The sequence below is a fragment of the Alligator mississippiensis genome, chromosome 1, assembly GCF_030867095.1.
Source record: "Alligator mississippiensis isolate rAllMis1 chromosome 1, rAllMis1, whole genome shotgun sequence".
NCBI classification, from domain to species: Eukaryota; Metazoa; Chordata; order Crocodylia; family Alligatoridae; genus Alligator; species Alligator mississippiensis.
Genome location: NC_081824.1, coordinates 340,932,350 through 340,950,334, shown reverse-complemented (window position 1 = coordinate 340,950,334; position 17,985 = coordinate 340,932,350). Strand labels below are relative to the sequence as shown.

Genomic DNA, 17,985 nt, shown 5'->3' with positions numbered 1-17,985 from the left:
CGTGGTTTATGCATCTTTGAGAATGGCAATGAAGCAAAACAGGAGGAAAAATGGGTGATCCCAAATAAAAATAATGCAAAAGCACTAGATTATTCCAATAAAATAATGTGCAATGGATTCTTTACTATTAACTTTTAATCAATAAATTCTTCTTTTTCTTTCATATGACATTTTAGGATTCCAACGTTCATAGATTAATATTTAAATTTGATAACCATTCAACTGCTTCAGGGGTAGCTGCATGGATTTATTTTGATCTAATTGGGCAGTTGTTCACGATGTGTTGCACCCTCTGAAAAATCACACCACTATCACAACCAAGACTTCCTTTGATTCTCCAATATTCTTCAAGTAACTTGAGGTCTTTGCAAAGATGCATCTGGACTTCAGCCTGGGTCATTCTTGAAGTAGCAAGTGCCAGGTCATCAGCATAGCTGAATTTCTGGCTGGTGGTGACAGGAAGATCACGTCTGTGATCTTTTGAACTTCTGGTGCAAGCACTGATCCTTGTGGGAGACGGTTATTTAGTAGAAGGGTTATGCAGCCAGTGTTCCCTAGATGGACATGATATCACTGGTTAGACAGGAGCATTGATCAGAGATGGAAGGTCTACTGGCACCTGATGACCCTTGATACCTTCAGCAGGTGGCCATCTTGCCATACAGTATCATAGGCAGCTAATAAATCAACAAAAGCAGCTCCGGTGATCTCTTTGCACTGGTACTGAGCTTCAATATATGTAATGAGCACCAGTACTTGCTCACAAGTGCTGCATCCAGGGCGAAAGCTAGCCTGTTCAACTGGTATAACTTTCTCAAAGATGGAAGACATGAGAGCCAGTAGCATTTTTTCAAGTTCATACATTGTACAAAGCAGGGATATAGGGTGGAAGTTGTTTGGGTCTGTGGTTGATTTTCTGGGCTTTGGAATAGCAATGACCTTCACTTGTCTCCATATTTTGGGAATTTTGCTTGTGGCCATTATGTTGGAGAAGAGTCTGGCCAACTGACAAAGTCTTTTTTTGGCCAAGATGTTTCAAGAACAAGAAATGATTTGCTGCAAAGGATGTCTCTGATTATAGCTCTGCAACTAATCTGTTTTTTTCCCCCACTATTCCCACACAGTAGCTGTTTACTGGATTAGAATTTGTCATATCTATCTGAATTATGGCACACAATGTAGTACAAATTTTAGGTACTCTGGTATTTTTAATACATGATATAATTTGATATACATGTGATACAATATGGCTTTCTTTTTTTTTTTTAGACTATGAAAATAATATATTTCCTTAGGTTCATTAAAGGAAAGAAGGAAGAAGGCATAAATATTATCTGAAGAAAATTTTATCTGTTAAGCTACAAGCAGATCTAACCTCACCTTTGAATGTTAAATAAGATAATATATATCTTTCCTGAGAAAGAGAAAGGCTCTGGGCTTTGATTTTATCCCCCCAGAAATCTTCAAGGAATTCATTGGTTTGTGATGTCTAGTTCTGACCAAAATGTTTAATATAATTATTTTAGGAGACATTTACTCAAAACGTTGGAATGAAAATATAATAGTCCCAGTTGTTAAAAATGGTGATAAAAGAGATCCTGCATCATATTACCCCATTTGTCTTATATATATTTATACCAAAATACTTAGGAGATATTTACTTTCTTATCTTCAGACACGGATTTCTGAACATAATATTTTGGGAAAAGAGCAGGCTGATTTTAGACAAGGCTTTTCCTAGGTACTGCAGGGCCCGATAGACATCAGGACAGGGGGGTACCAAGGGCACCCATCAGGGGGCTTAAATATCTTTATACTAATGCTAGGAGCATGGGGAACTCACACTCCTGCTTGCAAACAAAGACTTTGACCTGGTTGGATTAATTGAAACCTGGTGGGACCCTATCCACAATCGGGCAGTAGGCATTGAGGGCTATAGGCTGTATAGACGTGATAGAGTGGGAAAATATGGAGGGTCATATTGAGGTACTGTGGGTCAGAATACAAGGGGGTCAGGGTGAAAGGGACTTGGTAGTGGGAGTCTATTATAGATCACCACACCAAGTGGATGAGCTAGACCTGGAATTCTCAAGGCAGCTCTCAGAGGTAGTATGCTCAAGGGACATAGTTGTCATGGGTGATCTTAACTACCCTGACATCTGCTGGGGGAAGCAGTCAGCTAGGTCTGACCATTTACATAGGTTCTTAACCTGCATACAGGACCTTCACCTAATTCAGGAAGTATATGGTCCCAGTAGGGGAAATGCCTAGGGGATTTGGTGTTTGCTACAGGGGATGACCAGGTGGGGGTTCTTCAGATAGAGAGTAATCTAGGAGATAGTGACCACCAATTGTTAGAATTCACTATCTGTCAAAAGGTGGGGAAGATAACCAGTAGGGCAGAAGTGCTAGACTTCAGAAAAACTAACTTCAATATCAGGAGGTTAGTAAGTGAGGTACTGAAGGACAAGAGCCTTGGTGAGATGGGAGCCCAAGAAGAGTGGTTGTTCCTCAAAGGAATAATCCTTCTGGCACAGAAGGGGACAATCCCATTGCACATAAAGGGGAGCAAAGGGGCCAACAAATCCTCTTGGCTGAACAGGGAAATCCAGGAAAGCCTAGGGATGAAAAAAGAGGCATACAGACGGTAGAAGCAGGGAATATAGCCACCAAGGAGGATTATACCTACTTGGCTCACACTTGCAGGGAGTCAGTATAAAGGCCAAGGCAGGAATGGAACTTGGGCTGGCAACAAAAATTAAAGGCAACAAAAAGTCCTTTTTCAGGTTTATAGGGAGCAAAAAGAAGGCACATGGCAGCATAGGACCCCTATAGGACAGGCTAGGGCAATTAGTGACAGATAGGAGGGACAAAGCTGAACTCTTCAATGAGTTTTTTGCAACATATTCTTGAACATGGATAATAATATATCTCCAAATTGGACTATGGACAAGCACAGGAGGGACACTGGCCTGCCAATGGTTAGCACCGAGTTAGTGAAGGGACACTTGGAGGGGCTTGATGTCTTCAAGTCAGCAGACCCAAATGACCTTCATCTAAGGGTGCTGAAAGAATTGGCCAGTGTCATGGCAGAACCACTGGCAGGACTGTTTGAGCATTTATTGTGCTCAGGACAAGTCCCACAGGACTGGAAAAGGGCCAATGTGGTCCGTATTTTCAAGGAGGAGAGGAAGGAGGATCCAGGTAACAATAGACAGGTTAGTCTCACCCCTATCCTTGGGAAAACCTTTGAAAAAATATTAACGATTATATTTGTGGGAGTCCAGCAGGAAAAATAATGCTGAAGGGCAACCAGCATGGATTCATAGCAGGTAGATCCTGCCAGGCAAACCTTGTTTCTTTTTACGACCAGGTCACAAACTGCTTAGACATAGAAGTCGAGGGGGATGTCATATAGTTGTATTTTAAAAAATCCTTTGATATGGTATCACATCCCATTCTCATAAAAAAACCTAAGCAACTGTGACTTAGATGATTTCATGGTCAGGTGAGTGGTGAATTGGCTAATGGGACACACTCAGAGAGTGATGGTGTATGGGTCAGTATTGACCTGGAAAGGTGTGGGCAGTGGGGTCCTCCAAGGCTTGGTCCTTGGACCAGTGCTGTTCAATATCTTTATCAGTGACTTGGAGGAGGGTATGGAGAGCATGCTGTCTAAAGTTGCAGATGACACCAAATTATGGGGCAAAGTACTGGAGGGCAGGGAATGGATCTGGGTGGATTTGGACAGGCTGACAAAGTGGGCAGAACAAAATAAGATACAGGTTAACAAAGATAAGTGCAAAATACTGCACCTAAGGAGAAGGAATGACCAGCACATTTACAGCCTGGGGGATGACCTTCTAAGCAGCACAGCAGTGGAAAGGGATCTCAGAGTCATAGGTGACTCAAAGATAAACATGAGTCAACAATCTGATGAAGTGATCAATAGAGCTAACTGCACTCTATCATGCATTAACAGGTGCATCACAAACAGGTCTAAGGAGGTGATACTTCCCTTCTATGCAGCATTGTAAGGCTATAGCTGGAGTAGTGCATCCAGTTTTGGGCACCACACTTCAAGAGGGATGTGGATAACCTTGGCAGGGTCCAGAGGAGGGCCACTCGTATGGTTAGGGGCCTGCAGGAAAGGTCCAATGAGGAGAGGCTGAGAGACCTGGATCTCTTCAGCCACAGTAAGAGAAGGCTTAGAGGTGATCTAGTGGCTGTCTACAAATTTGTCAGGGGGGCGGCAAGGGATAGGAAATGCTCTGTTTACCAGAGTGCCCCTTGGAGTAACTAGAAACAACAGACACAAACTGACAGAGGGCAGATTTAGATTTAATAGTATGTTATATATATGATGTTTCATTTTAATCACAGAAAGTGTGGAATTGGGGTTACTTTTTTAAATCTGAAAATTGGGGGGGGGTTTTATCAGAGAAAACCAGAATCCCTGCTGATAAATTTTCAGATATCTACAGTACTGTAGCCCCTCTTCCTGGAGAGGATTGTATCAACCCGAGGTCTTGAATTCCTGGTCTCAATTTACTAATTTGCTATTTTGTCACTAAACTGCAAGTTACAGCTGTCTGCTCTGACACTTATTGGAAAACAGATTTTTAATAATTCATTTACGGTAGAGTTTTACATCATGCATCTATGAATCAATTACCCTAGCATTTATGAATCCATTTTAAACATAGCCAAATTTTGTTATTAAGCTAAAATATAAACAAAATCAGGCAAAAACAGGTTTAGAAAAAGCTAAAAATCTGTTTTAGCCCTAACTTGAAATCTATTAATATTGATAGCACTGTGAGGAGTGAAGTGTGAATTGATATTTCCAATGTCATTTACAGAATCATAGAGAAGTGGAGGTTGAAGGGTCCTCCAGGGTTTACCTAGTCCAACACCCTGCTTGAGGATGGATCTCCATATCCAACCATCCCATACAAATCATTTTGTAACAAATCATTGTCTAAAATTACACAATCAACCCTGTCAAATAACTAGAAAGCATAGCACCCTAACCTACCACAGGTAAAGCAGGGGGGCAATGACAGGCAATTTCCTTCTGCTGCAAGGATTGTTAAAATACACTTGAGAGATGCAAGAAAGAGGTCCGCAACCCCTGCTATAGAGGAAGGCAAAAACCCACACAGTCTATCCAATCTGACCATGGGTTCCTGACCCCAAATGTAGCAATTGGTCTGACCCAGAGTAGAAGGGCAAGATCCTCTAGCTAGGAATCATGTTAAAATCTATATTGATAGTCACTAGTTGGTAGAACCAATTGAAAAACAGAGCTTCTAATTTGTGGGAATTTTATTATTTTTAATTTTAAGTTTGCTTTGGGTCTAAACTGTATCTAGATTTAAAAAGAGAGTGCAAGAGAGAGAGAGAAAAGAAAGAAAAGAAAAGCAATTTCCCGTAACACAAAAATATGAATCAATTTTTGCTTGCAAATACTATTGCTAGAGCAAAACTGACAAGAATGTCAAGGTCACAAAGCAGGAAGCAATTCCCAGGACCTAGGGCTCCCAAGCTATCCTTTTGTGCAGGCTGCCCTGGGGAGAAGAGCCCATTTCAAGATTTCTAGCTTCCTAGCTCCATCTCGGTATCAGGGACTAGAAATTCAGAGCCAGCCAGGGTTTTCAGGCCTGTCATGCTCACTTCTGTGGAAATGAGAACCAAGTGTCATTTGGCAGTGACAGTCTTTGAGGATCTTGCCTTCAGGGCAGAGAGCCTGGAAGTCCTAGTGTGGCTGTCTGCTCTGGAGCTGCAGACCTTTCTGTGCTGGGAAACCTTGTGCAGGGGCAGTCCAGCTGGTAGCTGTGTCCCAGTGCCGCAGAACCCCATATTCTTACCAGGAGATGACTGCAGGGATGGAGAACCTAGCTCTGAATCCATGAATCCTGGCAGACCTGCTGAGTATATTAAACCAGCACCAGAGACCTATAGTTCCAGTCCTTGGGTCTGGAGCAGACTCAACAGATGGACTTCCCCAGTGCTGCTGACTTGGGAAGTGCCAACCTCCACCTCAGATCAGAGATGTGATAAATAGCGCATTTGATAGTGAACCAATTGCCATTTTCTCACAAAATGGTTTCTTTGGAAAATTTCTGAAAAGCCCTACCTAGCGGTTTCAATTTTGGGCTGATATTTGTTAGCACTGTTCCACTGACTCTACAGACTTCAACAGAACTAAAATGACCATGTCAGCTGTGGATTGGGAACAAAGGTCTAAATCCTATTTCATCCCACAAACATCCAAAGTGTAGCCACTGGAAAAATCCTGATAGAACTGATCAGAATTAGGCAGCTAATCTTTCACTTGTGCAGGTACAGAGTTCTCCTATTGTTTTAATGTTGAGCAAGTATGCAGTTCACCCTTCAGGAGCACACAGCTCTCCTCTTCGTTCAGTGGGCAGCACTTAGACACTTCCAGTGCAACAGAAGAGGCCCGTGGATCACTATTTATTCCAATGGGGAATTTACATCTGTCCTCAAATGCCTCCTTCTGCTTGCAATCCTGCTTCTGACTGCATAAGGCATATGAACCTAGCAGGTCCTGGCAGCTAGACACCTATACAGGCAGTGTGAGGCTCTTCTTTCATCACAAACAAGTTAGTGGTTAGAACACTTGCCCGGGACAATAGAGACCTAGGTTCTTGGCTCCCCCTTACCTTTAGCAGTTTGAATCCACACCTTATATGTCCTAGCAATGCCTTAAACCGCACTGCCCCCCCCCCCCAAAGCACCTTCCACCCCACTTCTCTGCAAATTGGTCAACTGGACAGTCAAAAATACGAGTCATGGTCCCAGACAAAGAGTAAGTCTAACTCTGTGGCCAGGGTGGTGGGAGGGCTCTGCCCTGCTCTAGAAAAGTGAGAACACTGGGTTCTGACCCCTGCTCATACATGTTGCCATTTTAACTGCTCAAAGCCAAGTTCATCCTAGAAACTGATGTATGGTTGGAATCATGCCATTGTAAATCATGATATGATGTTGGATTGCATTTTAGTAAGAGGGGCTGGATCCAGTCCAAGGGTAGTTTCATCAACACAAGTAGAATGGGACTATGACCCACAATGCCCTCTGTAATGCATAATGCACAAACAATACTGAAAGCAAGAGCTCACTCCCCACAGGCACCATGAGCCACAAAGTCAGGCTACCTGCTGTCTGTTCTCCCTCTGATTCCCTCTGAATCGAGGATGTTTCCCTCCTAACTTGACTCAACAGGAAGACCTTCACCACCTGCCTGATGAGTAGTCTAATGGTAAGTAATGGTGAACAGGATTCATTGGGAAGAGGACATAAGGTGGCAATTGCTACCCCTGCCTCCTGACTGTGGACCACATGTATAGTAAGGTTGTTTTCTGATGTGGGAGATCAGGGTTCAGTTCCCTCAGTGGCAGGTGTTCCCCAGATCTAGATCCCCATGGTCTCCCTTGCCTTATGCTGGTGTAGGCTGCTGGGCAGAAGGTGAGATGGACACACATTCACCCACAAGTCACAGCTTTTGGCTGTCTGTGGAAATCTTTACACGTGCTCTGGAGGCGGGGGGCGGGGACTTTAATTAGAGCAGCTCTCGAGAGCAGTATCTCATATATCGCAGTATCTCATGTATTCAGTGTCCTACACTTCAAAGTGACAGTGGGGGCTCTTTAACTAAAGCCTTTTGACTGTTCAAGCACCCTTGGTGCCATTTTGAAGTGTGAAGATGCTGAATATATGAGATGCTGAGGCTGCTGGAGTGCGTTAATTAGTATGCTCCAGCAGACTCGATGAATCGAGTTTGTTCTGATGTACTATTTACTGTGGATCGGAGCAGGCGTTCTGCATGTTTACAGGCACCCTATAGTTTTACAGATTTATTTTGTGCTTCTGTGTGTCCATGGTGACATTGAATTGCAGCAGAGTGCAAGTTGACTAAGGCACCTCCAGCAGAGCACTGAATCAGTTCTGAGGTAGGGACACTTTTACCCACATTGGGCAGAACTGGAACTCTGTAAAGAATTTAGCTATGTACAAGTGGCTGAGTTCATTAGACGAGGCAAAATAGGATGCAGCTGGGTGACTTAAAAGCCTAAAAATATATATAATATCACTTAATGCTTCATAGCAGTGAAAGAGACTTTGGCCCCGAATGCTTGGAACATAGCATGGGAATATGCATTATTACTTATGCTAAATGTCTTTGAATAACAAAGCCTTGCATTCAACACTCTTACATTTAAGCTTCCATTATGCTCTGAGTTCTCTTTTACAAGTGGGATCCGTAGGTGGGCTAGATAATGCATTACTTTTTCTCTTCTGGAGAGCTAATTTTATATGCTGACTTCAGGCCAGAGGTGAAAATTAGTTATTTCTAGTCTTCCTTTTTACATATTATTAAATCATCAGAACAATTCTCAATCTATGTTTAAAAGAGGGTAGGAAGGTAAAAGTATAATATCAAAGACATTGTAGGTCAAGAGTAAGGTAAATTAGAGAAGTATCTGGAAAAAGTCTGTACAGCATGTGAGAATACTCTGCCTGGCTTAAGTCAGTACTATTATCTCTTCCCTTTTGTTAGTACTAAAGATACTCATCATTCTTTTAACAATATAAAGATAGGCTTATTGATCTCAGTGCAGAAGAACAATCAGTCATGGGGAGATATTGGTAACACTTTAAATGCTTAGACCCAATTATTGATATCTCCTAAAGGGATTACATTTGCCAGATGGTTCTGATTGGGAGAAATAAACTGTCATGTACACCTACATCTGCATTACCAGCTTCCACTTATAATGTCCGCTATTGTTTTCAGTTGTGACACTTACTTTCAATCTGTCTTTTCATGAAAGGGAACTCATTCTCCTGATTAGGTCAGACTAGGCTAAGCTAAACAATGCTTCCCAATTGCCATGGAGTCTTCACTGCATAATGTTGTCAGACTAAAATTAATTCAACTATTAAAAAGTATGTTAGCAGAGATAAGCACCTGATAATCAGTCGTGCGTTTTGGTGCATTTACAACAATACATGGTACCACCAGAAGAATAAAGCACCTGTGACAATTATTTAGGTTTCGTGTTGCCATTTGATATACTGTACAGATAATCAATTTGTCAGTGTGATCACTTGTAATGAGAAGCCAAATAGAAAACACACTGTCTAGTAGACTGACTGGAAAAAAAAATCAGTAGAACCATTTTTGTCAAAAATATATTTTGGATGAAAACAAACTACTGAAAACAAACTGAAATTGTATCAATTGTACTAAAATGTTGCTCTGGGGAATTTTTTTCTAAAAAAGTTCATACAGTATCAAAATATCCCATTATCCCAATGTAAGATACCACTCGTTGTCAGTGAGGTGACACAACTAGGGCTTTATGTTCTATCACCCATTCACTGATAAGCAAATCCAAAACTTGCTGTCTTTAGGAGACAACGCTAAGGGTGAGGGTGACCTCTTAGATGTAAAAACACTTTCAAGGATTTAGACTGTGCTTTACACATAAACCAGGATAAGCAGCCTTGCTCCAGCAACTTTCTCCCAGAAAGCATCATATCCCAGATTTAATACCCATTTAAGATATGATTACTCTGCTACTTCAACAGTGTCTCCAGGAATGGGAAATAATATTTTCTGTTGGCCTGAAGTAGCAGTAACTGATAATGCCATTTACATTGACTCAGCTATGCTGGACAATCAATTTGTATGGTAGGAGCAATGGTTCAGTTATTTTCTGTCACTATTCGCCCATCTGCTTGAAGGGAACATATAGACATAGGCTCCAACCCATAAATAAATCCCCTGGTGATAGGCACCTAAATACCTTTGTGGACCTGGGTCTTAGTTTTTGGGCCAGCTCTAAAATTAGCACACTTTTTATACTCTCACATACTTGTGTCTCAAGTATTTATGCCATTTAAATTTCTGCATCCATAAGTAGGTTTTTAACAATATACTTAGATGTATTAATGATGGATACTGCCCACAGAGAGCAAGGCTTATTTGTATTGTTTGGGGTGATTATGGTATGTGGTCAATTCCTTTTAGTGACAGAAAAATTAACTACTATAGTTTATAGTTTAAGACAAAAGAATCTTACCCGGCTGCCTTCAAATTTTGAACGATCATTGTTTGCCTTTGCTGTCTTTTCTGCAAGCTTCTTCTGTCTTTGTGGGCCTTTTCCAAAGAAAATGTAGTTGACAAAGGCGTATTCAAGTAAGGCCAAGAAGACAAATACAAAGCAACCCATAAGATACATGTCAATGGCTTTAACATAAGGAATTTTAGGCAAAGTCTCTCGGAGATGTGTGTTGATTGTTGTCATAGTCAGCACTGTTGTAATTCCTAAACAAAGAAATAAAACAGTAGCCAGCTTCAATGGGCATCTTACACATGCTAGTAAATCATGCTTTAGTTTTTTTCTTCCCTTTTGGTAAATCTCCTTCATCAGCCTCATGCATCTTAAAAAAATTGGAGAAAGTTTATGTGGTTAGATAGATAAAAATGGGGGGAAAATTAAGCCAAAAAATTGAGGGGTGAGAGGGTAGTTTTATGAGGAAAGATTAAATTATAAAGCATATATTGATTAATGAGCAATGGGAAGAAGATAGGCAGATAAAATGGTAAGCCACTATGCCAGGTGAATACCAAACAGGGAGAGGAGTTGTTTAGAATGATGCAGTGAGTTATAACTAGAATAAATGGAAACAACAAATTTCAGAGGACAACAGTAAGTACTGCTTCATACAGGAGGCACTCAGTAACCAGTAAGTCAGGAAAAATAATGATCTAGATAATTTATCTTGATTACATAAGTAGGATCTTCACTTCTCTATTTGAGAATGGACACAGCACTTGAAAATAGGCTATACAGGATAAAATCAGTTGGTAAAACAGGAGAGATGTTCTAATAGATCTTTTTATGATTTCAGAATTACATCACCTGGTTTTAAAGTGAAGCAGACTGAACAATATCAAGAACTAAGTAAAAATACTGATATGTTATGTATCACAGCTTGCTTTGCTCCAAGAAACTGAAACAAAATTAATCTCTGAATTTGGGGCATAAGAAGCTGTAAACCATTCTGTCCATTTAAACAGTGTCACTTGCTTTGCAGAAAGATGTACCATAGCATATTTGTAAGATATTTTTGTATATTTTTCAGGTTAGTGTAAAGAGTTTTTCCATCCTCCCCACCCCCCACCCCCCATACACATAGAGTCATAGAAAAGCAGGGGTGGAAGAGACCTCTAGAAATCCAACCCCCACTTGGAGGCAGAGTCATCCCTGTCCCAACATTCCCATACACCATCATCTAAACCCTACATAACACTACCCTCAACCCTGACACAACACAGGTGAATCAGGGGAATCATGGCAGCCAATTTCTCCTTCTATAAAATGTCAATATATGCTCAAGAGGGCCATGCTCCCTGCTACCGAGGATGGGAAAGACCCCCACAGTCTGTACCAGTCTGACCGTAAGGTAAAATTCCTTCCTGACTCCAGACATGATGATTGGTCTGGCCCTGAGTGAAGGGGCAAGACTCTCTAGCCGGGAAACTCCAACTTTGCTCCTAGCAGGAAAATTGGCACACCCCATTTAAAGTCCCCAGCCTTAGCTGTACCCAATGCCTTTGGGGAGATTTAAAAACATCCTGGCACACATGGCAGAAAAAAAAGGGGAGGGGGGGCAGTGGGAGCAACCAGCAAAGCTCAGAAGCATTGAAAATACCCATGGTAGAACATAGGCATAGCTATGCCTAAATCATCCTCAACCAGTGGCTGTCCAACCTCTTCTTGAACAACTCTAGTGATGGAGATCCACGGCTTCCCTAGGCAGTCTTTTCCACTGCCTCACTGTTCTAACAGTGAAGAAGTGTTTCTGAATATCCAATATAAACTTACTTTGTTACAACTTCAAACCCTTGGTCCACATCCTCCTCTCTGGAGCAAGAGAGAAAAGGTGCTTTACCTCTTCTTTTCTGTCAGCACTTCAAGTATTTGAAGACTGCTATCCTGTCCCCTCTTAAGTGCCTTTTTTGCAAGCTGAACATACCTAGCTCCTTCAGTCTGTCCTCAAATGGCTTGCTTTCCAAACGTTTGTTGATCTTTGTTGCCTGCCAACTCTCTCTGACTTCTCCACAACCTTTTTAAAATGTGGAATTTAAAACGGCACACAGTACTCCACATGAGGCCTAAACTGTGCTGAGTACAGATGCACTAACACCTCCCATGTCTTGCACCTAATGATTCTATTGATGCATCCAAAAAATGCATTCACCTTTTGTACAGCTGCATCACACTACAGACTCATATTAAGTCTGTGATATACCAAGACTTCCAAGTCCTTTTCCATAGAGCTGCCATTCAGCCAGGTGCCCCCCATTTTGTATCTGTGCTTTTGATTATTCCTCCCGAGGTGTAGCACCTTGTGTTTGTCCACATAGAACTTCATCCTCTTAGCTCTAGCCCAACTTTTCAATCTGTCAAGATTCTTCTGAATTTTTCTCGCATCTTCCAATGTGTTCACAATCCTTCTCAGTTTCATGACATCCACAAAGTTACTCAACAAACTTTCTATGCCAGCATCCAAATCATTAATAAACATTGTAAAACAATTGTGCATTGATCTAAACTATTTCATGGCTTGAAATAAAGTGAAGTTTTATCCTATAACAGCTTCTTTCAAAAACTGCATGGGCTATAACATCCAATTCTGAAATAAAACTAGAACTGTAACTGATACATTTGAGTTATATTTATCAAAACACATTTTGATAAATTCCATGCAAAAGCTTATTACTAGCACTGGAAGAGAGAGGATATTTTCCCAAGGAACAGTGCCCAGGGAGTCCAGCTTTTCTATAGATGTATCACATAAATTACTTTCTTTGTGGTGGAGTTTTTCCTTCTGTTTCCTCCCGTGAAAGGACTTCAAAGTAAGACAGAGATCAGACCAATCCCAGTGTCAATCACTGAGAGTCATAAACTTCTGTAACATATCCTGGAGCATCTAATTAAATTGTTTACCAATCACCCCTTAGAGATTTAACCAGGGAATGTAGAGGTAGGTCTAATAAAGGAACTAGGCACCTAATCTCTAGACACTGAGCACGTCTACATGTTCTCTCCCCCCCCCCCAACGGTGCAGTTGTTACTGCGCCATTCAGCAGTGCACAATTATTTTTAGCAGCTATGTTGCCATAATGATGCACTATAACACGGTAGCTCATTGCTACGGCAACATAGTAGTGGTGTCACAGTTCGTGCCTACCAATGCTATATTACCATAGTAATGAGCTACATCGCTGCAGCTCGTTGCTATAGTGACATAGCATCTGGTGTAGATGTGCCCACTGTGCTGCCAAAGTTTCGGTGTATGTCCCCCAGAGTGGACTGTAGACTCTAGTGGTAATCATTGTGACTCCCTATACAGGGCATGGAGTAACTTGGATGCCTCTGAATGTCAATGTCAATGTCATTTCGTCCATGCAGCCCCTAACTTAATATCCTTCATATTAAGTTAGGGGCTGCATGGACGAAATGATGAATGCAAGGGGATGTCTAACTTTCTGCCCCTTTATTGAGCTTAGATACCTGACTCAGATGCAGAGAGGAACCTCATCCACTTCAGATCCAGGAGCCAAAGCCCTCTCCTGAATGTCACTGCTTTATTATAAAACACAGCCTGATGACAAGATGGCACTTGCCAGTTGACAAGAGACCCAGCTTCAGATCCCCTCTGAGCCCCAGAGGTTCAAACCTTCGTTTTCCAAGAGTTCTCTGCACAACGCTACTGGCCACGCTGGCTGTAGTGTGGTGACTTTCCAGCCTTCTGGTGAAGGTGGGCCACTGTGCTGCCTTGAATGCGAGAATCAAAACATTGCACAGGACCTGAACCAGAGTCACCAGATCTAACGGAAACATTAAACTGAAAATGTCTGGGATCAGATCAACCAGTACTAAATTCTGCTTTGCCCCTATTGGGTAGGTAGAAGTGGTAGCTAGGAGTATGCCACCTGCTGTACCTACTCTGAATCCTGGATGTTTTGAGAGGGAAAGGCAACACTGTGTCTGTTGCTGCAGTGTACTGCACTCTGACAATTCCCAGGCAACAGCATGGGTCTGGAGGACTGTTCCTGCCAGTTTAAGATAGAACTGCTCCATAACTTGAGTCAGAGGCTGGCTTAGACCAGATAGACCCCAAGATCAAAGATTAAGAGTCACTTTTTTGTCTTCCTACACACAACTGTGCTAACCCTGAATGCAGGTGTCGATCAGATGCCTAACATATGGTCCTGGAATCTGCCCTTCACTGAAATCAATGAAAAAGAGCCATTAACTTTGATGAGAGCAAGATAGAGCCCTAAATGAGCAACTAGCATTATGGATTTAACAGCAGCTACATTTTTCTACATTGAGGGGAAAACACGCCACTATTGAGGCAATGCAGAATGACATGATTCTAGTGAAAAAGATCTTGAAATTTCAAAATACTGACATCATGATGCAGTCTTTAACAATCTCTGAAGGCTACACTTAATCTGACTTTTTAATGTCCCACTCATCCTTATCACATACCAAGGGCAACTCGTGCTGCTGATGCATCATAATTGATCCAAAATGACACCCATGATAAAATGGTAATCAGTATTGAGGGCATGTAGGTCTGAAGAATAAAGTATCCAATGTTTCTCTTCAACTTAAAGCTCAGTGACAGTCTTGGATAGGCACCTAAGAAAGAAGGAAAAAAATAGCATTATTTATATTGAAGAAAGGCACTGAAGACAAAACTCTTTTCTTTAGTTTCCATAGAAACTGAAGCTTGCACACTTGATGGGGTATCTGTAGAACAGTAGGGAAAATGAATTCAATGTATTACTGGTTAGCTGAATTCATGACATTCAAATGAAAGCTAGGTATGCAAGCAATTTAAATTTTAGGAAGAGGAGTGACAGCAAGCTTGATTTTTAACTATCAAACAATAGGCTGAGCATTGGCTAATTTTTAAAAACAGGTGTGCATGCACATTATTTTACTAAGAGGATTAGCCTACTTTAAAGTCTGTCAATTTTGAATTGTTTATTATTCGCACAAAATAGTTATTCTTCAGCTGGCACTTACATAAATATGTGCTGTCTGAAGTGTCAGAAAAAAATCTATTAAAATAATATTTAGAAAAGGACTCATGGCGTACTCAAAGCCCTTCACAGTCAACTCAGGCTTCTATACAATTCGGCAAAATGTTTTCTCTGAAACATTTTTGACCAAAAAAGGGAGATTTAGGAAAAAGAAATAATTTTGCAAGTTCATGTAAACCTGAGTAAATTGTTTCAGGCAGGAGGGGAAAAAAAAAATAATGTTGAAATACTTTGTTTTGACATTTTTAAACAGAACTTTTTGTCTTTCTTTTTTAAAATTGTTGCATATCAAAATGTGCCTCACTGTTATTAAATGTATTTTTAAAACATTTGTTTAATTTTTCAAGAAACAAATGTTTGATTCTTGGACATTTTCAAAATATTTTATTGCTGTCAATACAAAATGAGTTTTTTGGGTTTTTTTGTTTTTCAGTTTGAGCAAAAAAATCTGTTATTCCCAATGCTCTATGCTCCCATTATTATCTGTGGTCTGATATTTCTGACTGCCAATGAAACTGCTCCAATCATGTTCTCTATTCTAAAAACACTCTCTTAACACATCAAGGCCCAATCCTCCAAAAAGGCTTGATCCTATATCAATTTCCACTGATTTTAACTGGACATTATACATTTCATCATGTTCCAAAATTTGAATACAATAAAAGCTGTAGCACTTCTGGCTATGTGTCTGTCTATCCATAACACTCTGGGCCAATTGCGCATGTGCCTCCCAGAGCCTTACTAACAGATAGACACATGGGTGAAGGTGGAGATGGAGGCGGCCAGGGTGTGCTCTGCTGCACCAGGGAAGGGGGAGATGAGGGGAGGGGGGGCATGGGTTGAGGCCCTGTTGGGGGGAGTGTGATGTGTGGCCATGTAGTGAGGTGTAGCAAGGGGGGGGGGGGCCTTACAGGGAGCAGGCACAGAGAACAGCTGTGGGCTATGCTGGCAGAGCCTGCCAGCTGCAGCACAATGCTGCAGGGCAGGGTGTGCCCCCCACCCTTGCTCCCCACATAGCACCCTGCAGCTGCACGTCACCCCCACACGGGGATCACCCCCTGGCTGCGGCCATGGGGTGCACAGGGCATTGGGGGGAGGTGTGGCATGTGAGCACGTGAGAAGCTGGAATGGAGGTGTGCAGACAGCACCCATCAGCTGCAGCATGAGGCCATGGGGTGGGGCATGCCCCCCACACCTGCTCATCATGTGGTACCCTGCAGCTCCTCCCCCACCCTCCACTGAGGAGAGCGACTGCCAGATGTGGCCAAGGGGCGTGCTGGCCATGGCGGCCACTGGGCACCATGCAGGGAGCCTTCACTGAGGGTGCGGGAGCGCCTACCTGATGCAGCATGAAGCTGTGGCATGCCCCCCACACCACTCCCCTTGTGGCACCCTGCAACTGTGCACCATGCTCCCGTCACTTCCGCGTGGCACCACCCCCGTACACCCCATGCCACACCCTGAGGCAGCTCCCTGCACTACACAGGTGCAGCCCATGGACACTCCCCGTGCCATGCCCCATGATCATTCAGCAAGGCCCCCCGAGTGCCCCATGCCACACACCAGGGCCGCTGCCCCTGCCACATGGCCACAGCTGGCAGGCATTCTTCACACCGCTGAAACATGGCCCTTTCCATGCAATGCCCCATGGTTGCGTGCCACATGCCCTGGCGCAGCCATGCATAACACCTCCCCACACACCCTGTGCCATACCCTAGGGCCACTCCCTGTGCCACGGGGTGTGGGGAGAGCAAGTGGAGTGGGGCTGGACCCAGAGCAGTGACACAACCCAGAACAGCGGTGGGGGTGGGGGGCAGGGAGCACTGCAGAACCCAGAATAGTGGTGGGAAGGGGGGCAGGGCTGGACCTGGAGCAATGTGGGGAGGATGCAGGGCCAGATGTGGGCCTCCATCCCTGCTCTGCCCCTCCCCGCATCATTCATGATGGGCATTTTGCTAGTTAGGTCAATAAATAAGCAAAGATTTGCAAACTTTAGCTGAAAAGGATGGTGTATATTTTCATATGCATGCTTGCCCCTGAATATTTGCTTTATTTAACAGAGTTGGTAAAAATCTTCACTGAACACCTAGTAGATATATTTGACCCTTGTGATGATTTGAGTCAGAAGTGAATTTTAAGGGATGTCTGGCTGTCTCAGTTCATGAATGGATAAACATTGGTGATGGAATAATTTATCTCACTGAGGGAACCAGACTGAATTTTTCTGTTGTGCAGAACAGTCTATGCTTTTTTGGCAAACAATCCCACAAAGCATCAGTTTGCTTTATTACCTTCATTTTCTAATGAACAGTACCTCACTTCCAAGGATAGACTCTCTCCTTCAAGCCATGCCCATTTTTCTGCTAACAAAGCTTCATTCTTTCTAACAAAGCTGCCTACATTATCTTATTTCTTCAGCCCCCTCTTAAAACAAAGTATGTTTAAAAATATAGGAGGGACTGAACATCCTCCTGCTTGGTAAAACCATCAGGGAAGGAGCAGGCTTTGCTTCTCATGGTCACTTGCATTCCGTCTTAGCGTCCCTGGAAACTATTGTTACTAGGGCTGGTTAGATATTTTATAAGAACCCAAAGTTTGGTTGGAAAACCCCAATTCGCTGTACCTGGAATGTTTTCTTCAAAATATCTTAGGTTTCTTAAATTATGGCTGAATCTAAGAGGATGTTGAACAGCACCCTGCTTGGATTTCCAGAGTCTCTTTCTGGGTTGGGAACCTTAGAAGCTCTGAGACATAGTTCTACACAACCTACATGGCACATCTACCATGAAGTCAGGAAGAGCCTTGTCTTTACCTCTAAGAGATCTACT

General features: G+C 42.5%; 1 protein-coding gene across 2 annotated transcripts in view; it reads right to left on the bottom strand.

Annotated features, from left to right (window-relative positions):
• GABRB3 (gamma-aminobutyric acid type A receptor subunit beta3) overlaps positions 1-17,985 on the bottom strand; it is a 196,777-nt gene that overhangs the window by 21,330 nt on the left and 157,462 nt on the right. For both annotated transcript variants that reach the window (XM_059720968.1, XM_006266946.3), the window contains exons 7-8: positions 14,598-14,750; positions 10,113-10,357 (exon numbers count right to left, since the gene is read on the bottom strand). In XM_059720968.1, the coding sequence (XP_059576951.1) occupies positions 10,113-10,357; positions 14,598-14,750 (398 nt within the window). The remainder of the gene's footprint in view (positions 1-10,112; positions 10,358-14,597; positions 14,751-17,985) is intronic.